This window comes from Corylus avellana, chromosome 6 (assembly GCF_965113065.1).
Source record: "Corylus avellana chromosome 6, dhCorAvel1.hap1.2, whole genome shotgun sequence".
NCBI lineage: Eukaryota > Viridiplantae > Streptophyta > Magnoliopsida > Fagales > Betulaceae > Corylus > Corylus avellana.
In genome coordinates, this window is record NC_142495.1 from 9,693,372 (window position 1) to 9,716,273 (window position 22,902).

At 35.9% G+C, this 22,902-nt stretch overlaps 1 protein-coding gene across 1 annotated transcript; it reads left to right on the forward strand.

The window, feature by feature from the left end:
* Positions 1-4,819: 4,819 nt before the first annotated feature.
* LOC132186475 (dentin sialophosphoprotein, putative (DUF1296)) lies at positions 4,820-17,520 on the forward strand. Its single transcript, XM_059600454.2, has 10 exons — positions 4,820-5,326; positions 7,138-7,181; positions 9,767-9,893; positions 11,039-11,162; positions 12,343-12,944; positions 13,623-13,962; positions 14,197-14,467; positions 14,674-14,766; positions 15,192-15,644; positions 17,052-17,520. Exons 1-10 carry the CDS (start codon positions 5,146-5,148, stop codon positions 17,388-17,390), a joined length of 2,574 nt encoding a protein of 857 aa, XP_059456437.2. The 5' UTR covers positions 4,820-5,145; the 3' UTR covers positions 17,391-17,520.
* Positions 17,521-22,902: the final 5,382 nt, after the last annotated feature.

The following is a 22,902-nucleotide window of genomic DNA, read 5'->3' on the forward strand; positions in this document are numbered from 1 at the left end:
GGCGGATCATCGTCGAAGAATTAACCAAATTAGGAAAATAAAAGATGAAGCCGGTAATGAATGGAAGAAGCCGAATGAGATTAGCAAAGCTTTTGTTGATTTCTCTTAAGGGCTATTCACAACAGGGGACACCCATGGTGTTGAGAATTGTTTGGAGGACATGGAGGGCAAAGTTACGGAAGCAATGAACACAAAATTACTGAAACCCTTCAAGGAAGAGGAGATTGAAATAACTCTAAAGCAGATGCACCCACTCAAATTCCCAGGGCCTGATGGGTTTGCGGCGTGTTTCTATCAAAGATCATGGGACACTGTGAAGACAGAGGTATGTAAGGATGTCCTTAATTTTTTAAATCATGGAATTTTTAATCCTGCTATTAACGCCAATGTAGCTCTTATTTCGAAAATCATAAATCCTTCTCGGGTGACTGATTACCGACTCATTATTCTTTGTAATGTTCTGTACAAGCTTAGTGCCAAAGTACTGGCTAACAGAATGAAGAAGATGCTGCTACACATAATTTTCCCATATCAGAGTGCTTTTATTCATGGGAGACTGATCACAGACAACATTCTAGTTGCTTTTGAAGCTTTGCATAGTATGAATGGGCGAATGAAGGGTAAGGAAGGATATATGGCGCTGAAATTGGACATGAGCAAAGCGTATGATAGGGTGAAATGAGATTTTTTGGAGGCAGTTATGACGAAGATTGGCTTTGATGGTAGATGGATATCTTTACTTATGACTTGAATTCGTACGGTGTTTTATTCAATCCTTATAAATGGTCAACGTTTTGGTACTGTCACCCAAACCAAAGGCATCAGGCAGGGAGATCCACTTTCGCCCTATTTTTTTCATTTTATGTGCAGAGGGGCTCAGCTCTTTACTCCAAAAGGCGGAATGTGATGGGAGGATAATAGGGCTTCCAATTGTCAGAGGAGGAATGGTAATAAATCATCTGTTCTTTGTGGATGATAGCCTGGTTTTTTGCATGGCTAATATTATGGAATGAGTCAATATTGTTGAGATTTTCAAGGTGTATGAATTTGCATCTGGGCAAAAATTGAATTGAGAGAAGACATCTATATTTTTTAGTCGGAATACGAAGGGAGGAACAAAACAACATTTGCTTTCTGTGGTTGGGGTTAGCTCCACATCTTGTTATGAGACATATCTAGGGTTGCCAGCTATGATTGGTTGCTCTAAAGTGAATGTTTTTTTGGGTTTGAAAGGGAAAATATGGGAAACAATAAACGAATGGAATGAAAAGTTTTTATCTCAAGCTGGGAAAGAGGGGCTGTTGAAAGCTGTTATTTAAGCTATCCCAACTTACACAATGAGCGTTTTCCAGTTGCCTAAAATAGTTTGTAAGGACATAAATTCTATGATGTCAAATTTCTGGTGGGGCCAAAAGACAAGGAAACCAGGATTGCGTGGATGAGCTGGGAGAGATTGGGAGGAGCAAAAGATAGAGGAGGAATGGGCTATCGCGACATAGAGAGTTTCAACATGGCATTTTTAGCCAAGCAGGGTTGGCAGTTGTTTAAGCACCCGGAAACTTTGGTGGCTTGAGTTTTTCGGCGGAAAATACTTCCCGAATGGTTGTTTCTTTGATTCTCAGCTTGGACAGCATCCATCCTATGCGTGGCATAGCATTTAGAATGCCCAAAAGCTGTTCAAGGAATGTTTGATCTGGAGAGTTGGAGATGGGAAGTCGATTAAGATATGGGGTGGCCGATGGATTCCATCACCTTCATCCTTTGCTATTCAAACGCCATTGCGATTTCTGGACCGTGAAGAAAAAGTTTGCTCTCTTATTGATCCAGAAACTCACTAGTGAAACATTCCCCTATTGAATGAGGTTTTTAATGCAGAATAAGCTATTATTGCTAGTAGCATTTTGATGTTCACGAAGGTAGGAGGATCGGCTGGTTTGGGTGGGGACAAAAGATGGGGACTTTTCAGTGGGTGGGGGCAAAGGGAGTAGTTCCAATCCGGATGTGGTTAACAAGCTATGGAAGATGGTTTGGAATCTAAGGGTGCCTCAGGTCACAAAGGTGTTTCTATGGAGGCTTGTAACAATATCCTTCCAACTAAGCTCAATCTCTACAAGAAAGGAATAACGGAGGACCCTCTTTGCCCCATTTGTAATTAGGAGGAGAAGACAGTGGAGCATGCCTTGTGGAATTGTGAAGCTGCTTGCGATGTATGGGCTGTGTGTTGTAATAAAGTTCAGAAGTGTCCCAGTATGGAGGTTGGCTTTATGAATATTTTCCTTAGTTTGGTGGAGAAACTGGAAGTGGAGGAGTTGGAAAAATAGATTATTGTGGCAAAGCTTTTATGGTTAAGGCGCAATAGCAAGGTGTTTGGGGGAGAGTTTTCACCACCAAATAGCATTATGAATACGGCTCAATCATAGGTAGATAATTTCATAAAAGCAGAGCAAGGGAGAAGGACTACCATAGTCCCTCGACCAGTCTCGATGGGTGCAAAATGGAGTAAACCACAAGCCAAAGTCATCAAGTTAAACTGGGATACTGCAATTGACAGGGAGGGGAGGAGAATGGGGATCAGTTGCATTGCACGTGATCATATAGGTGGTGTAGTGGCTATTATGGCAGCATCGAGACCCAATATCACGGAACCTATTACAACGAAAGCAATTGCAGCGTGTAAGTCAGTGGAATTAGGCATTGGGCTTTCGAAATTGATTTTGGAAGGAGACTCCATGGAGGTAGTAAATGCACTGAAGAAGGAAGCAATTTGCTGCAGTAGGTATGAATCCGTGATAAATGATGCTAAACCTCTCCTCAATGGTATGCAGGAATGGTAGGTTTGTCATCTTAATAGAATTGCAAACATAGCAGCCCATACTCTCGCGAAATATGGATTAACGATAAGCGATGATAGGGTTTGGGTGGACAATGTCCGTGAGTGTATTCATCATATTGTATCCATTGACCTTTGATCTGGTTTCTTTTGATAATGGAATCTCAATTCAAAAAAAAAAAAGAAAAAAAAAAAAAAAGAAAAAGGAAAAAACTAACTGCCTACTATTATATAATAATAATAATAATAATAATAATATACAAAACCACGATGCTTTTTTTTTTTTTTTTTGTGTGTGTTTGATATATGATTTTTGTTTTGAGTTTAATAAAATTGGTCTTTACTCATAAAATAAAAAGAAGGGTAAAGTTCACATACCTCCTCAAATTACTACTCAATTGACAATATTCTCTCAAACTACTAAAACATTGTTAATGTCCCCTACAAGGTTAGCAAAAAGATAAAAATGCTTATATGTATTTCTTAATAAGACAAAAATACTCCTATAAATTTGGAAAAAAAAAAAACAAAAATTTTAATTAAAAAAACAATATTTTTAAACGAATATTTTTTTTTAAAACATAAATTTTTATTTAAAAAAATGATTTTTTTTTTCTAATTTTGTTTTAGGAAACGAAAATTTATATTTTTTTAAATGAAAATTTTATTTAAAAAAAATTATAAAACATAAATTAAAAAAAAAAACGAAAATCTTCAATTTTTATATTAAAAAAAATCTAAAATTTTAATTTTTCTTATAAAAAGGATTTTTTTTTTCTAAAAAATTTATATTTGGCCACCGGTTGGATTTTTTTTTTATATAAGTTTTTTTTTTTTTTTTTTTTTTAGAAGTTTTAGTATTTTTGTTTTTATTTTACTAAGGGTAGTTTTGTCATTGGGGGGAACATTGAAAATGGTTTGGTAGTTTAGGATGGACATTGTCATAATTTAAAGTTTTGGAGGACATTGTCAATTGAGTGGTAGTTTAAGAGGGTATGTGAACTTTACCCAATTTTAACATTAGGGGGTGAGCCTTTTTCTTAGGTAGATGGTGTTTGAGGAGTCCTTCGATTCCTTTGGATGATTTATTTATTTTTTCAGAATAAATTCTATAAAGTCTTGGGACAAACCAAGCATTTTGTGCCCCTTTAACGAGAGATTGCCACGCCAATTTGGAATAAAAAAAAAAACAAATATTAGCGAAACACCAGATCATTCCTCTTCTTCATTTGTTTATTTTTATTTTTTGTTGTGGGCTGACGTTTCAATATCTTATTGAAGGATGTAAAAGATTTAATTTGTGTTAAGACCTTATAAAAGTTATTTTCAATTTTTGTTTAACACCCTTTGATCCAAATAATAACACATATCAACCCATTATAAAAAAAAAAAAAATAGAAGTCCAACATTATTTGGGACTTCCCAAAACCCAATGGACCTGGACTGTTACTGTACCAGGGCCGGTACTGTAGCACTTTTTTTGGGTAGATGTATTTGATTGGTTTTAGTAAAAATGTTTTGTGGAGAAAAGTGAAAAAATATATTTTATATGGAAAAAAGTAAAAAATTTGTTTTGTAATAATTTTTTTTATTTGAATAATAATAAAAAAAATGATTGATGTGGTATAAAAAGTAAAAATGTTAGAATTGATTTTGAGGTGAATTTTTTTTTTTTTTGAGATTGAAGCTGACCCTGGAATAGTACCAACCTAGGCCATTGGCAGACAGGGCCATTGATCTTCGTAAGCCAGTCTCAATTTTTATGAACATTGTTTATGCAATGATGATGGTGATGCAAATGATAGAGTAATAATGTCAATTAATTTTAATTTTAATTTTCAAAGAAAGAGGTTGGAGCCTGGAGGGGTATACAATTCAAATTGGATTGTAGGGCCCCACGCCACGTGTCCCTTCCAAATCCTGCTATTAAAACCCCCCCAACTAAGCACTTGCTTAGCGCCCACTTACAACAGAGAAATTAGGACTGGCCCCAATACAAGAGGAAGGCCAATCACGCAATTAAGCGGAAAACGGAGGGCAAATTATGAGCAGCCCACTACGCACAAAGGATTTTTTCCCCAAAGTCCTTCAAGAAAACGTTTTCAAAACCCTCGCTCCCAAGAAACTCCGCTCTGTCTCTTTCTTTTCTCTTTCAAAGCCGTTCTGTGATACTTCAGCCAAGACCCTAACCCTAGCTTCTCTCCCAACGACATTAGGGTTTTGATTGCTGCCTATACATATATATAGTACGTAAATACATATATTTTTGGATTTTTGTTGTCGGGCTTTGGGGTTCTTTTCGGTGAGAGTTTGAGATGGTCTCTGGTGGCTCGCTTGTCGAGGGCGGTGAGACTCAGATACTCTCGGCGCGCGTGCGCAGGACCATCCAATCCATCAAGGAAATTGTGGGCAATCACTCTGAATCGGATATCTATGCGGCCCTAAAGGAAACTGACATGGATCCTAACGAAACCGCACAGAAATTGCTCAACCAAGGTGGGGGCTTCACACTGGCTTTCGCTTTGTTTGTTTTGATTTTGTGCTTTTCTGCTTTGTTTTGGTTAATGGGTTTTTGTTGATTCACTGATTTTCCGCTTGCAACTTGGTTGAGCTTTTGTATTTTTAGATTTCTTTAGTGTTTAAATGTGTTATTGGCTCACATTGGTTTTAACTTTGTTTGTTTACGCTGTTCAATTTCGTTTTCTGCTTTTTGCCGGGTATTGGTTAATGGAATTTGTTGTTTTACTGTCTTAAATAACCACTTATCCCAAAAGTTTAAGCCTTTAGGACAAATGTTGGTTTAACATGGTATCATAGCCAAAGGGAACCTTAAATTCGTCAATTCACCCCTCATTTAAATTAAATATTCTACGTGTTGGCCTCACCAAGGAAAATAGAGTTTGCTCCCATACTTGAGTCGAGGGGGAGGGTTAAAGTGTTGATTAAATCATTAAATTTACCTCTTCCTATAAGCTTAAGCTTTTGGGATAAGTGGTGATTTAACATACAAATAACTGAGCTTGGAAGTTGGGTTTTAGTCTCTTGAGGGGTTGTTGTTTTTGTGTATTACGCTCTTTAGTTCGAATTATGATATTTTTGGCCGACATGCGTATGTAGGGGTTTTTGTTGTGTCTTGGCCTATTGGTTGGTTATTCTGTGTGTTTGTAGGGGTTTTTTGGATTTTGATATTTTACCTTGGTCCACATTTATGAAGTAAAGTAATTTATGGGCTGAGGATGTTGGACTATGGAGTATATTTTTGGAGTTGGGACTTTGGTGGGTTGTGGTAAAATGTGAGGAATTTGTTGGTGATTGCTTAGAACTGCTAATTTCTAAACTAAGTTCAACTTGAAATGGTTTTAACTTGTCTATTGTGATTGTTTTATTTGGTTTAGTGTGCTTTGTTGGCTTCTGGTTGCTTTGTGTTGATCTTTTGTTTGGCACTTGTCCCATAGACTGTGAAATTGGTTTTTATTGCATGCATTGTGTTATCAGCTCTGCCTTAAACAAAAGACAATTCAAAAGTTTGACAGAAAGTTATCAGTCGTGCACTCAGCTTCTAGCCATTCATAAATCTTTTTATCATATATTTTGTATTATGCCATTCAAAAAAGGCAATAGGGGAAAGAGAGAGAAGAAGTATCCTGGATTGCTAAAATAAGGAATAAAAGTTCTAGAATACTTTATTTTTCCAATATGATGTATTAGATCGTTCCTGATTTACAACTCTGTTCCTAACCTGACTGTTTAGCTTAGTTGAATATGGTTTTTCTGTTCCAGGAAGCCAATTTCTTTTTGATTGCTTCATGTTCCCCGATCAAATGAAATCATGTCTATGTTTTAGCATTTTTATGGTGCAATCTCTCTCTTTTGTGTGTATATATATAAAACATAATATAATATAAAATTTGGCATGAGGGTTTTGTGGCGTTCAATCGGGCTTTAATTTGTTCTGATTTAGTTTGAGAGAATTTTCTTACAAGTGCTGAAATTTTGTTTTCATAGTAGATTATTGATATAACAGTCTAAGATACTGATGTTAGAGGTTGCATTTGGTTCTTGTATTAGGGTATTACTTACAACTTATATTGGATAATTTGTGATGTGATAAGATATTTTAGGTTATTCTTGCCTATGACCTCTTTGAAGTCTGAAATGCACAATTTTGTATCTTTCAGTTTTTACCCTCTCCATTATAGAGCTGAAGTGGATTGCCTTTGTGTAATATGATTTTTTTTAATCTTGTTCTTGTATTTTTAATCATATTTTAATGCTATGTTCTTATATTCTTATTTGTTTTAACTCAGACCCATTTCTTGAGGTGAAGAGAAAAAGAGACAAGAAGAAGGAGGTATGACCTTTAGTAATTTTTATTTTTGGAGCTAATTCCTAATAGTCCTCTTTCTTGTATCACTTTCTATTTGTTCAACGGTGTGAGATGTTATTTGATTGCCAATTATTTATGAATTTTGATGTACAGTCTTGGTTGCAGGAATATCTTGGGGTTGGTTTGGTTAAGTTTTGAGAAGTTTTGTGTTTTGAAAAGAGTTTTGGAAAAGGTAAAAATGGAAAATTGATTTGGTGGGGGCCACATTTGGAAAGTGTATATGGGGTCCACAGCATGAGATTCGTTTTGAAGTTTTGATTAGTGTTTCTGAAAAAAAAAAAACTGTGAAGTGTTTCTACAAAAATAAAAGGAAAAAAAAATTGTGCTGTGGGGATATGGCTCTTAAGGAAGCATTTCCACATTTATATGGTATTGCTTACACAAAGGATGCTCACTTGAAACTTTCTAGTGGCTCCAATCAGTGGAATGTAAGTTTTGCTAGAGCAATTCATGATTGGGAGGTGAATGTCTTTGCTTTGTTCTTCAGGGTGATCTATTAAGTCAATGTGAGATCGGAAGGTGAAAACGAGCTTTAGTTGGTCCCCTTCAAAAAAGGGTTGTTCAATGTTAGATCCTTCTATAGTGTCATAGGTTGTAATAATAGCTTTCTTTTTTCTTGGAAGAGTGTTTGGTGGACTAAGATTCTTTTGAAGACGACCTTTTTGCTTGGTTGGCAGCCCTAGGAAAATCCTTACCATGGATAATTGTGGGAAACGACATGTCATTGTGGTTGATAGGTGCTGTATGTGTCAAAGGAATGGGGAGTTCGTGGACCACTTCTTCTCCATTGTGAGATTGCTTGTGCCTAACATTCTTCAGTTGATTTGGCTGTTTTGGGTTCTACCTAGAAGAGTAGTTGATTTGTATGCTTGTTGGTGGATTGTTAGCAACACTCTTAAGTGCTGCTGTGTTAAAGATAGCGCCATTGTGCCTTTTGTGGTGTCTATGGAGGGTAAGGAATGATGGAAGTTTGGAGGACCGTGAGAGAACGTTGGAGAAGATTTTGCCTTTAATTTTCAGTACTTTGTATCTTTGGACATATGCTTTTGTTTCTCCATTAGTGATTGGTTATCATAATTTTTTTTTTTTTTTTTCTTTTTCTAGCTAAGATGTTTTCTCTTGTATATTTTCTGTGCACCTGGGTGCCTCTTATGCTTTTAATGATTTTTTGATTACTTATCAAAAAAAGCAGTTGCTGAAATTAGTCTCCACGGTGGTTGTTGCGTGGTGGCAGCCATCGTGGTGGTGATTTGGCAGCCACCGTGCTAGACGGATCTAGTGGCAACCAAGGAGATGTCAAACGGTGATGGCCGCCAGACGGTTCTGGCGGCAACAGCGGGGCTGCCAGACAGATTTGGCAGCAACCACGGGTCCACCACCGCAGCTTTTTTATGTTACAAGGAAAATTCACCCCTGAAAAAATGAGCTTGTGTTTATTCATTTTTTGAGAATTATTTTGTGTTCTATTTTTTGAGTACTACTTCGTTAAAACTTAAAAGTGTTGGGATTTGAAAAAAAGAGTTTTGTGGTTTGTTTTGAAGTGTGTGTTGGTGCTTGGGCCCACATTTGAAAATCCTTTTGGAGAATTAATACTTGAGAAGAGTTTTTAGTGATTGTGTAGCGAAAACAATTTTTGAAAATGTTGCCTAACAGACCCTTGATTTTTATGCAATTTCTTAGGTTGTCAAGTACATGAGCATATTTCAGGTACACTGTTAGGATGTTTTCAGGAAGGCCTTATGGTTGTTTATGCTGCTAATATTGTGGTCTTCTGTGTAGCATGTTGTAACATCTGTAATCATTTGAAAGATGTTGACCTACTTCATGTTTCTCTTTTAAGTTTTTAACTACACTCTTAATCTATTTGTTGTCTGTAGAACCAGATTCCTCGCATTTGTTGTTATCACCTTCATTTCTTTTTTTTTTTTGATAATCCATGAGAATGAAGTTAACTGACAATATTACCTCGATGAAGCAAAAAACTTCCTGCATATATTATTTTTTATCTTGTAAAAGTAATTCACCTGTTAAACCTTTTAAACTTTATTTTGATCCTCTATAATCCAACTGTGATTATTTTTATTTATTTTCATTTTTTTATTTTTTTCTCTCGGTTTCAAAGGGGAAAGCGACATATGAGTTTATGAGGAGACATAATGGATATGCATATTATATGTGGCATATGTTTTTTTACCATAACAGTACTACACATGGGTCTCCTTGAGGCGCCTGTTTGATGCTTGTAGCTATAAAAATGTTTATGTGATGTTTGAACCTGCTGCATTCCTGTCTTCATAATTGGCTACCAAGATAATTTTTCTTGTGTATTCCCTTGCATGAAGAACTTGTATGTGGATAAAGGATGTTTACGACATCTATTATTCTCTTTTTCAAATTTTTCCCTATGAGCATTTTGGAGGATAGTTAATGATATTTTAGGGCTCACTAAGTTTTTATTTTTATTTAAATCCTCCTTTCTTTGTCCTTCAATTTTTTAAGAGAAATTTTCTGCTAAGTAATATCTTGTCAAAAACAAAATGTGCATGTAGAATACGGGGCACATGGGCTCTGCAGTTGCACGAAGACATTCCGAGAATGTTGGTCAAGGGATAAAATTTCATACATTTTCTGATCGTAATGTTCGAAGAGGAGGCTATACACGGAATGCTTCACATGGTAATTTAAATCTCACAGTTTATTATCTCTTTTTTTCTCAGTACTTTTTAACTTGAGTATCATTCCTTTAGACATGGTACTCTGCTGTTCAGTTTTAGTGTTTGCTAAATATGCTTTTCACCCCTTTTTTATTTTTTTTTATTTTTATTAATAATCTGAAGAAAAACTTGACATTTAAATTGTTGAAGAAGATGATTTTTTTTAGAAGTAATCAAAATATCAATATAGTTGGGTGCTAAATGCTATTTGTATCTTATTCTTTGTTCTAAATTCAAATTGAAGTATTTGACCTAGATGATATAATGGTAGACACGTTACCTCACCAAGTTTCTGATTTCATGATTCCTGTTTTGATATGAACAAGTATGCATCTTTAAGAATTTACTTTGGGGTGATAATTGCCATTTCTATCTTATTCTTTGTTTTGAAATTCAAATTTGAGTATTTGACCATTATGATATAATGTTAAAACAGTGATTAGTTTTTCTGATTTTCTCTTTCATTTCTCTCCCTCTTAGGCGCTCTCTGTTTATACTTCCCGTGTATGTGGGTTGTGCCCCTTTGCGCTTTTTATTTATATCAATTACTTATCAAAAATGATATAATGTTAAAACACTATCTGGCCAAGTTTTGGATTTTGTGATCCCAGTTTGCTATAAACAAGTGTGTACCTTTTAAGAATTTATTGTACTGAACTTGGGTGAACACTTTATTTAAAGCAAATATAGGACTTGATATTTAGTAGATGTTTAGTTAATTGTTTTGAAATGTGAAGTTTGTTAATGCGTGAATGTGTTACAGACATGAAGTTCTAACAACCAAAGCGAGAAGTATCAATTAATTTATAGTGAGCTTATAATGGATCTCTTTGAACTTAGGTCTTGTTTTTTCATCCTTTCACTAATTCCTGCTGTAATTCTGGCATTACTTGATAGTTGATACATTTATAATTTATCCAGCATTGTTCTTCATGCTGTACAATCTGCGAAATTTTATGGGTTCTTTGTACTTTGTATTTCATATTTGTGCATTGAACACCTTCACATTTTCCCCCAAAATATTTATGAAAATGGACCACCAGTTTCATTTCTTCTGTTTAGTGTGCGAGGACTTCTTGTTGATGGTTAGATTCTTGCTAAATGCAGGCGAGTTCCGTGTTGTGAGAGATAACAGAGTTAATCGAAATACAGATAACAAAGTGAAGCCTGCTTCGCCGCAATGTACAGTGTCAACCAATGAGAAAGTGATCTCAAATGTTCCTGAAAAGGGGTGAGATTCTTTGTTTCAAACTGATTTAATCTATATATTTTTCTTAGTTTTATATCTGTGCCTCAATGTAAAATGATATAATATTTTCATCAAAGAACCTATTGGCCACTTGTCCAAATTGTCTATAACCATTGGTTTCCACACCCATATTCCTTCATTTTGAAGGTAAAGAAAACAAGTATAGGCCTCGTTTGGTAACAGTTTTAAAACACTCTTCTGTTTTCAGGACCAAAAACACTTTTTCAACCCCATTACAAACAATTCAAAACATAACACTTTTTTTTTTTTCAAATGTGGACCCCACCAAAAAACATTTCTCACCTTTATATTACATCAAAACACTTTTTCAAAACAAAACCAGAAAACATTTTTGAAAACCATTATCAAATGTACCCATCGTTTAAACATGCTACATCTAAGAAAAAGCAGTAGTGTAAAAGGAATATCATGGGTTTTTGGCTTTTAGCCAAATAATAGAAGGATGAGAGAAATGACCAATAATAAAGACATTGAGGCTTCTAGCCTCTAGGTCCATGTAGGGTGATCCAGGTTTCCAGTAAATTTGGTAATTTATGATTATCTCCTGTCTCAGATGGTGAGAACTAAGGAATGAGATTCAAAGAAATGAAATTAGTTAAATGAATACATTTTGCAATGAACATAACCATAAGTAATGTATCCCCTAGAGGCATCTCCACCTAGAAAACCTGTTAATGTCTGATAAAGCTTGGATGTTGATATTTAAATTGAGAATTATAGAGGAGACAAAGCTTGGATGTAGATATTTAAATTGTGATTTCCTTGTTCTTTTTGTTAATTCTAGTTAAGTGTTTCATTTTTTATACTTCATGTGTGCCTCTTACGCTTTTAATGATATTTGTCAATTACTTATCAAAAAAGCATAGACGAGACAAAGTCAAGGAGCTTAGGGGTTTTTTCTTTTCCCTGATAGTAGTTATAGCACCATACCCTAATTAATAACTAGGCAAAGCTGCGAACAAGATGAATCTGTGCCTTGTTTGAAATATGATCCTTTCTGAGGAAGAAATAGATTTTGTGGACAATGAATTAGACAAACGCTGTCAAGAAGATGGAGTGGAGCATGACCTAACTAAGCACATATTCTGCACTGTATTAATCAAGTAGTTTATATATGGTCTTTGTTATTCTCTTTACGCAGCTTAACAGAAACCTCAGGCAGTCAGAAGCCCTCTGGTGGACGAAGTTCATCTCAGACTTTGAATGGGCCAACTGATTCACACCCCAGACATGCTCGAGATGTCAGTTCAAGAGGCACTGATGGGAAACCAGTGCTAGAGGAAAAGCGGGCTTCAATTCCCAACACAAATTCACGGGTGCCAGCGGCAAAGTCGAATAACTCGCAACCAAATCCCGCAACTCTGGCATCAAGCAGTTCTGCTGTTGGGGTGTATTCTTCTTCTACCGATCCGGTTCATGTGCCATCCCCAGATTCCAGACACTCAGGAACTGTTGGAGCTATTAAGCGTGAAGTTGGTGTAGTTGGCGTCCGCCGACAGTCTTCTGAAAACTCTGTCAAATCATCAACCATGCCAAGTAGTTCTTTCTCAAATTCACTTTTGGGAAAGGATGGTTCTTCTACAGAGGAATCACTTCGACCCCTCAACACCATTTCTAGAACCGACCAACTCAGCCAAACTACTACAACTGATTCTGTTATTGCCAGCATGTCAGTCAGCAGAACATTCTTAAGCAACCAGTATAATAGCAGGCCACATCAGCAACTTTCAGGTCATCAAAAAGGTATACTTGTCAAAAATGAAATATGTTTTTAATGAAATGTTCGATAGATTTTGATGACTGGAATTTTGTTAGTGCAAATAGAAGCAGAAGCTTACTTAATTGTGTGCTGGTCAAAATCTCAAGACTTACAATTGTGGTAATCTGATGCTGGGCAACGACTTTTTGTAATGCTTGTGGTCATGGCTTAGTAGAACCTGTTTAAGCAAGATAGCTTTTAGAATGTGAATAGAAAACTCAAGTATTATCTTTGGTTTTATTTGTTTGAAGTATGAGAAGCTTAAGTTCTGTCTTTAGTAAAGCCAAATATTTTGGAAGCTGCTTACAGCTAATGTTTTCAATTACACAGCATTCCATAAGAAGGTTCGTTTTCTGTTTTTAAAGGAAAAAAAATTCATCAAAAATAGATTTTTGTCCCATCCATATATATAATTTTTTTATGATGCATTGCCAATACACCATTAAGCCCTCTAATTATTTGAGGGTGTCTTTACATTTTGATTAATGACTTAATGCATGAGTGTAGCAACTTAGAATGGCCCATTTTACCGGCACCTCTTTTTTTTGACAAGTAGGAAAGAAGGGGGGGGGGGGGGGTGGGGATTATCTTCATCACTACATCCTGTAATTCATGTCTGTTTCTAAACTTAGGAAGAGAACTGATCATGAGTTTTGATGCAGCTTCCCAGCACAAAATAGAGTGGAAACCTAAATCAAGCCAAAAGTCAGCTGTTAGCAGTCCCGGGGTGATTGGAACACCTGGAAAGTCTGTTTCACCTCCTGCCGAGAATTCAAAGGATTTGGAATCTGAAGCAGCTAAGCTGGAAGATAAGCTTTCACGAGTAAACGTCATTGACCATCAGAATGTGATCATTGCCCAGCATATTCGAGTCCCTGAGACTGATCGCTGTCGCCTTACTTTTGGCAGCATAGGGACAGAGTTTGATTCTTCTAGGAATCTTGTTTCTGGACTGCAACCGGTTGGAACTACAGAAGAATCAAATGGGGAACCTGCAGCAAGGTTAGTGTTATTTTTATTGTTCTATAAATTATTTACATTCTGGGATGGTGAAAAACTTTGGACATCTAAAATGTGATTGTTTGTATCTGAAATTCTCTTGTTTTAAGATTTATTTCAACATTTTTTATATTCAGGCACAATATTATAAAAAAAAAAAAAAAAAAAAAAAACAATTACATGGATATAATATATAATTTACCTGAGCAAATATTAATATCAAATGCATGATGGCAGTTTGTCGGTGTCAGCTCCAGAGTCTTCTGGTGATGATGCTTGCAGCAGCAAGCCAGCTGAGTTCCGTGATGCCCAAGTTAGAAATTCTGGATCTGATTCTCCAGCATCTGTAGTGGCGTCTGAGCATCAATTGCCTGATAAAAAAGAGTCCTCAAGCCCTCGGAATTTGGACAATTATGCAGATATTGGGTTGGTTCGGGAGAACAGTCCATCCTATGCCCCTTCAGAGTCACAGCAGCATCAAGATCCTCCTGAACTACCAGGTTTTTCGGTGAGTTCATCTTTTAGACATATGATACTTCAAAAGTTTACCTGCTACACTTTGACTTTGACCATGGAAGGTGGAAGTTGCTCTTTGCTTGACTTTAATGTTTTGTAGACTGGTGGGCTTTATCACAGTAATTATTGGCACTCTGGCATATAGGTTCTTATACTTCTCATTATCATGCCTTATGACGGGTACTGGTTTTCAAGCAGGCATATGATCCTCAGACTGGTTATGATATACCTTATTTCAGACCCACAATGGATGAATCTGTACGGGGTCAGGGTCTTCCATCTCCTCAGGAGGTAAATTTGAATTATTTGTTGTTGTTAGATGGCATTAATTAGCTGCTTATCTCTCTGTGCACTAGTATGAAGACATAACCCTGTTTCGTGTAATGTTTATTTTTGGGGCTGCATAACAACCACTTGGACACTGCTCATCTTTTAGGGGCTTTTGGTTATATTTTTTCTGTTCATTTTTTGTAGGGCATGTATTTATATAGGAAAAAAAGGAATATTTTATGGATGATTAACAATGATTGCCAACTGATATTAGTAGTTATTATTAAACTACTTTATAAGTTTCTAAAATTTTGATTATTACTCAAAAAGGTTTGATCTTGAGCAATACACGTATATTTTTCATGTAATGGGCTTTTCTCTTTGGCCATAAACGTGCAAAGTTTGATGCTACCAGTTCAATTGATGCTTTGCTTTCTCTTATACAGGCTTTAAGTTCGCACACAGCCAACAGCATCCCTGCATCTACAATTGCCATGGTACAACAGCAGCAACAACCACCTGTAGCACAGATGTACCCGCAAGTTCATGTTTCCCATTATGCAAATCTTATGCCATACCGTCAGTTCCTTCCTCCACTTTATGTTTCGCCAATGGCCATGCCTGGCTATTCTAGTAACCCTGCCTATCCTCACCCATCAAATGGTAGCAGTTACTTGCTAATGCCAGGGGGTAGTTCACATCTAAATGCAAGCAGCCTGAAGTATGGAATTCAACAGTTTAAGCCTGTTCCTGCTGGCAGTCCCACAGGGTTTGGGAATTTTACTAATCCAACTGGGTATGCTATCAATGCTCCTGGCGTAGTTGGTGGAGCTACTGGGCTTGAGGATTCATCTCGAATCAAATACAAAGATGGCAATCTTTATGTCTCAAATCCTCAGGTAAAAAATGTCTTTCTTGTTTTATTTATTTGTTTGATGCATCAAAGATATCCATCTTGAGACTTGTCGCAGATAAGTTGTGGAGGCCTCAAGTTATAATTTTGGGATGTCCTTTTATAAGTGATGTTAGTAGTAGCGTTGGTGTCTAATATCTCAGTTCATGAAGGAAACAAGTTGCTTTGAATTTAAAATTCAAATATTTTATTTTTTATTTTTTCATTTTGATGTTGGTTATTATTATATATATATGTAGGGCTGGGTATCGGTCGGTTAAGACCGGTTAATGGACTTATCGGTCGGTTAACCGATAAGCTATCGGTTAACCAAAACTTAACCGATTACCGACCGATAAGAAGTCTTAACCGAAAATTATCGGTCAAATCGGTAATCGGTTAACCGGTCGGTTAATCGGTCGGTTAAACCGGTTTGGGTTTTTGTGGGCTTTTTATTGGGCTTTTTTACTGATTGCTAATTGGGCCAAAAATTAATTTGAGAATTGCTAGATTGAGTTTTGTGGGCTTTTTATTAGGCTTTTTTTCTTTTAGTTTATATTAATATAATAAACTCTTTCTCTTACTGGGAGCATCATCTGAGATTGCTCCATGAGCAGAAATGCAGAATCGGTTCTACTGTTCTAGCTTCTGAAAGCCCATTTCGTTCCAATGAACAAAATATGTCAACCAAAAAATCAAGCTTTATTTGATTCAAAATGGCAAAATTGAAATTCTTCATTGGAAGGAAATTCGACGTCGTTTTGGTTTTAACTTTTAATAATAAATATAAAATTTTAAAAAATTAAAAATTAAAATAACTTATCGGTTATATCGGTTAACCGATAAAAAAATTTTAACCGACCTATTACCGACCGATAAGCTTATCGGTATAAAATTTTTAATCGATTACCGACCGATAACTATCGGTTACGGTTAATATCGGTTCGGTTAAAGTTGGTAATCGGTAATCGGTTAATCTGCCCACCCCTATATATATGTGTGTGTGTGTGCGCGCGTGTGTGTAATAGTGACCAGATCCTATTACCTCATCTTCTAGCATTTCTGCTTCGTGTTATCATGAACTGCTGCATCTTAGAAATATATAAATAGGTGCCTGCCATTTCAAGGTGTATTTTTCATTGTCTAAAAAATATAAAATGGATTTATATTTATGTATTTTGAATTTAATGAACTGCAATACGAGCGCAAGTTTGTTACAGACATGTTCACCGGGGGTGTACCTTGCCTTTGAGTGTGCTTGGCTTTCTTCTCTCGTTTTTTAGTGTATATTTTCAATCAAATAAATTCTAGTTGTCTTACTGTTGGGGGCGGGTATGATGCATCTCTCTCTCTCTTGATTGCAGTTGGTTGGGATAATAACTTGTTTATTATTTTCAATATTTTGACATGGCAGGCTGACGCATCTGAAATTTGGATTCAGAACTCAAGAGAGCTTCCAGGCTTGCAATCCACTCCATATTACAACATGCCAGGGCAATCACCACATGGTGCTTATATGCCATCCCACACAGGTCATGCTTCCTTTAATGCAGCTGCTGCACAATCTTCCCACATGCAATTTCCAGGTATGTACCATCCTCCACAGCCTGCTGCAATTGCTAACCCACACCACTTAGGCCCTGCTATGGGTGGTAATGTTGGAGTCGGTGTAGCTGCCGCTGCTCCCGGGGCACAGGTTGGTGCCTATCAGCAGCCCCAACTGGGCCATCTCAATTGGACAACAAATTTCTGATGGAAACATGAAATTAACCCCTTTTTCCTTGTAAGGGATTGAAGTAGCTATAGAAAATTTTCAGTCGTCTTTGTGAAATGAATAGCCAATCTCTTTTCTATCTAATGCAGTGGGTGGTGTTTAGTTTCAATTTACTTTGTTTGCATTGGATTTGGCGTCATTTTCAATTCCGATTGCAGAAAATTTAGTCCTCACAGTTTACCCCATCACAAGTGAGCTCTTCATAATAGATGGGTTTCAACCTTGTTATTTTTATATTTCCTTCATCATATAGCTTTGATTTACTGGCAAAAGGTGTCTTTACTACATTGTTACAGACACTATATATTGGTTACTATCGACCATTTGGATCTCGGAAAGAAAGATAGAAATGCATTTATATGATCAAATGGAGCCAAAATTATTTCCTTATGATAGTTAGGTAGACTACTAGGACGAAGACGACCAGGGTCTATGTTTGGTTTTGCTTCCTCGCTATGCTTTTACATTTTCCATGAGCTCTACCAATTTCCAGCCCACATGATGTACAAAATATACAAGAAATTGTTGGAGTACCAGTCTTTGATTTCATCTGAACATTTATTTGATGATTTTTTGCCCTTCTATTATGTTTTGATTGGACACTTTGTGGCCGTATATATGGTTGAGTTCATTAAAATAGTCTAGACGACCATGCTTTCTGTGTCAATAATTTTCCTTTTTTGTCAGAAGAAAGAAGGGGGAGAGAGGGAGAGGCTTTATTCCTTGTCGTTGTTCTCTCTTGAGGAAGAGAGGCTTTGATCTGTCTCTGTATGTTTTTACTTTGTATCCCTCGGGATCGCCAACACTTTTTTCCTTTTGTATTACTTTACGCCCAGCGCACACATGCACTGCCCCCACAAATCCCTCACCTTCTTGAGTATTTCTCTCAATCTCTTTGCGAGGCTATTGCATCTAAACCCCACAACAAATATATACATAATTTCCCAACTAATCATTTTGGGTCATCGGAAAGAAATAACTACTATTAATGTGCCTTACTTCAGCATAAAGCAACGATTGATATATTAACTTTGTTCAGCTGTTCTCAAATTATCACAGTACAAGAGTCCATTAGTGTGTGAGCCATGGGTCAAGCAAAAGTGATATTTATTGGAAGAGTTTTAACTTTTATAGGGATGCTGCATAAAAATTAAAACAGGTTGTTTGAACTCTATGATATAACGGCTTGCAAGATCAGATTGGAACACCAAAATATTTCAAGCTGGAAACGCCCAATTGCGCCAACAAGAAATAACTCTTGACAAATCCAAGAGTGTTAAGCAATAAGCATACAAGAGTTGCGTCAATTGCAAATCCAATAAGGAGCCAAACCAAACACGTCAAAGACAAGGCGGTGCTCGTTTAAGTGGAAACTGAACCATAATTTTGATACTATTTCTTAAGAAGAGAATCGCTTATGGAGTGTATCAAGAGTGCATTAATACGAGATCCATTTATGCATATTAACTATTCACTTTGTTTATTTTTTTCTCAATATGAAATTGAGAAAATTACATGCGCACTCATAACAAGATCCGTGATGAAGTTGTTAGAAGATCCATAAAAAAGAAGAAAGTAACAAAGACAAGGCCCTGATGAAAGGTCTTAACGGTATACAATGCCCCCCCTAGATTTTTAAGTGAGAAAAGTTAACCTACAAACTTCATCATGGCTTCTGATGGCGAAGATTGATATATATTTCCTATTTTTTCAAAACAAGAATTATTTATATATAGTCTATAGTTGTATAGCACAAGTCCTTTTTGGTTCTTGGCTTTATAATGACAAGTTGAGATGGGCCAAAGTAATGTAGGTTATCAATTGGAGCTAAGGTTGGGGCGACCCACAGTTGAAACGAAGAAGAGAAAAATGATGGAAGCATGGTATGATCATGCGTCACCATCATCTCCAAGCTGTATACAATATGGAAGCAAGTGTGAGATGAGGTGGAGGCATCTTTTAGACCAAAATTGATGATGAATTATGGAGAAAAAGAAGAAATCATGAAAATGGATGATCCATTCATGTCCCGTGTGGAAGCCTCTCATTGTCCATTTTGGAATAGACTTGCTACTTAAGTGTCATACAACACCAATTCGATGATTAAATCAAGAAATATCATGCATGTATTTGTCGTTTTCTTAAGCAATTATTTGCCCCCACCAATTCTAGCGAATTGGTATGTGCTGGGTTACAACAAATATTCTTTCAGGAGACAACAAAGCCAGAAATCCTATGAATTTGGTTGCTTTTTGTACAAAACGAAACAAGACTAGAATATCCTCACAGTTTTTTATTCTAGCAAGATAGATAGCTAGAGAAACACAAATTTTAAAAATACATAAGGTTTTGAGAGAGATAGAAGAGGAAGAATTTTCATATTTTGCATGCATACGCGTAAAAGACAAATACAACACTTAGGTGCATGCTTCCATTATACAGAAGAACAAGGAAAAGAGTTTTAAGGGGTATCAAACAAAAACATTGGTTAAAAACCAAGCCAAATCTTAATAAGCAATAGGACAAGTTTGGTTATGTGGTAGCAAACAAATTCTTTTGATTCTCCTTCCACAATTTGACATCATGTCAACCTTGATGTGTCTAATCTAATGGGGTCATGGTGGAGGGGTAGAGTCTTTATCTACAAAGAAGAATATTGTGTAAGATACGTTCTTAGGTGGGATGATGGATGATGCATGGTAGTGGGGGAAATATGGGGTAAGCAACTTTTTCTTGGTTAGGGCATGTCAATCTTACACTTAGTTGAATTTTGGGTCCCCAAATTGGTCATTCCCCATGATCTGAATGGAATCTTCTCTCTTTCGTCTTTCTCTCATTAACCCCATGACCTGATTGAAAGGAATCTGTCCAACTTTTCGTAGGCCTACTCTATACCATGTAGGGCACTCTACCAATGGTATTTGAAGTTTGATACCTAAGCAAAGTGAAGTGGGCAGGGAGAGAGCTTGGTGCACTTCTCACTCTTCCTAATCAACATTTTGATCAATATCAATAAAAGATTCCTTCAACTAGAAAATAAATAGTAGGTTCCATACCTAATTTCAACTAAAATTTAGTCTTTTTCTATCCTTCCTTTTGGTAGCCCTTTACTCAAGCTCTATTATTCTCTTTCACTGGTTTATACACGATAACCGACAATCACATTGTGTGTAAAGACTTAGAAAAAATATTAGTCATATTTGTGCTATCACTTTAACCACGTTGTGGCCATGACGATCAAGGATGTCATGGGTTTAAGGGAGCGGAATTCTAACACCCCGATCTCATAGCCAGGGCCGGCTAGACCACTAGGTGAGTGAGGCGCTCGCCTAGGGCCCCCGGATTAATAGGGCCAAAAAAAAAAGAAAAGGTTTTTTGCCCAAATTTATATATATATATATATATAATTTAAGGCCCTTTTTTTATTTTTTTTATTTTTAATTAGGCCTAATTTTTTTTTTCATAAAAACTTAAAGCCCCAATATAATAAACCCATGGTAAAATAAGACCAATTAACCCAGAAAAACAAATATCCTTATACTTAAAAAGAGCCTATCTACCTATGCATCCGAAATTAATTATTTGATATTGAAATATCATTTTAACCCTACCTAACCACCCACTTTCTTTCATTTATTTTTCTTTCTCTCTTTTCTTCTCCACTGCCGACAGCCTCCTCTCTTATCTTTTTTTTTTTTTTTTTTTTTTTTTTTTTTTCTCTTTCCTTAGTTTCACTCAATACAGAATGTGATGGAGAGAGATGAAGAGAGAGAGAGAGAGAGAGAGAGAGAAACATGTGTATCAATAAGGTAAGGATTCATAAAAAAAAAAGATTTATTTTATTTTTTTGTAATGTTTATTTTTTGTGCTTGATTTTTCTTGTGGGTTTTGTATGAGTTTTTATCAATTTTTTTGGTGGGTTTTGTTTGAAACAGGTGTATCAAAGAGGTAAGGATTCATAAAAAAGAAATTGATTTTTTTTATTGTTGTGTTTATTTTTGTAAGGATTAATAAAAATGAGAACTCTAAATATAATAATAATATTAAAATAAATATTATTTAATTAATATATAAATATTAAAAAAAAGGCCCCAGAAAACATTGAACCGGCCCTGCTCATAGCATTGGAAGATGGGTAGTCCACGTAGAGTGAATAATTTATAAAAACATTCATGAGGAATAAGTCTCACATCGCTTATTTATTATGTAAAACTGAGTTTTATAATTGATTTTAAAGAAGTTCTAATATAGCAGATGTGACTAGCATTTTTTCTGAAATGTCAAATAGTATTGATCGATCGATAATGGAACTTTCAAGTCAAATTTGAGTGTATATGTAAACATTGTTTGGCAAAAAAATACTCGATTTGATTGATTTTCTAGATAGTAAGTTCTTAGTAGGAAATGAAAGATGAGACACGTGTGCAGTTCATGATAAAAGAGAGGCATATAGATATAGGGATAGTTGTGGGGGGAATGAATATAATAATGATGGAGGATTTTCTTGAGTTTGAAGGGAAGAGGGAGGGAAAGATGAGAGAATTAGGTAGCGTAGAAGTTGATCAGTTTGTTCACACGCACGCACGTTGCTTTTAGAGGCCTTTTGCTTTTGCTTAGTTAATTAGTTTTATATTAATTCCCATCAATTCAATTAATCTCTTCTTCCATTACACACATTCTCTTGTACTAATCCTCCATACCTTTAATCTTAAATAAATCACTTGTGCTTTCTTCTTTTCTTTTAGTCTTTCACATCTCTCTTTTATCTCTCTCTCATTCTCTCTCAAAAGTTTGGGAGCCACGAGTGCAATCATTGTGCAAATAAGCACCACAAACTCTCTCTCTATCTCAAAGAAAAAGAGAGTAAATGCGAAAGATTTGCCAAGTGATGGGAAGTGATGAGGGAGGGGCACATTTTGATTAATTATTTTGTTTCCTCATAAATTGTTACTCCATATCATCAACCTCTGCACAAATCATGATTATAACCATTTTGTGGGACGTTCTAAAACATATATCACACCAACCGGAAGATATATTATAGTTGACTTCTTTCCCTAACCCATATATATATATATATATATACATATATGGGTTAGGGAAAGAAGTCAATGCGGCTGTCAAATTGAGGCAGCCAAGCGTCGTCCAACGCGTGGCTGTCTCTAAAAGAAAATATAATAATAATAAAAAAAAAGGGAAATGAAAATTTTGTTTTGTTTTGTTTTGTTTTTTTGTTAGCTAAATTTCCATGAGCTAATATTTGGGTTCTAATGCCTCAAAATTCATTTTTGGATTCAAAACTAAAACCTAAGAGGGGAAGGTTAACCCTTTAAGGATTGTATCTAAAGGGATTCGGTCATCCTAAATTTGGTGCTAATGTCTTAAATTCGGTCATCTATAATCCCCCTTGTAACCTTTTTCCTCTTCAATTAAAAAAGAAAAAAAGAAAAAAAATCTCACTTGCCAGACGCTTGGCTGACTCTTGGCAGCT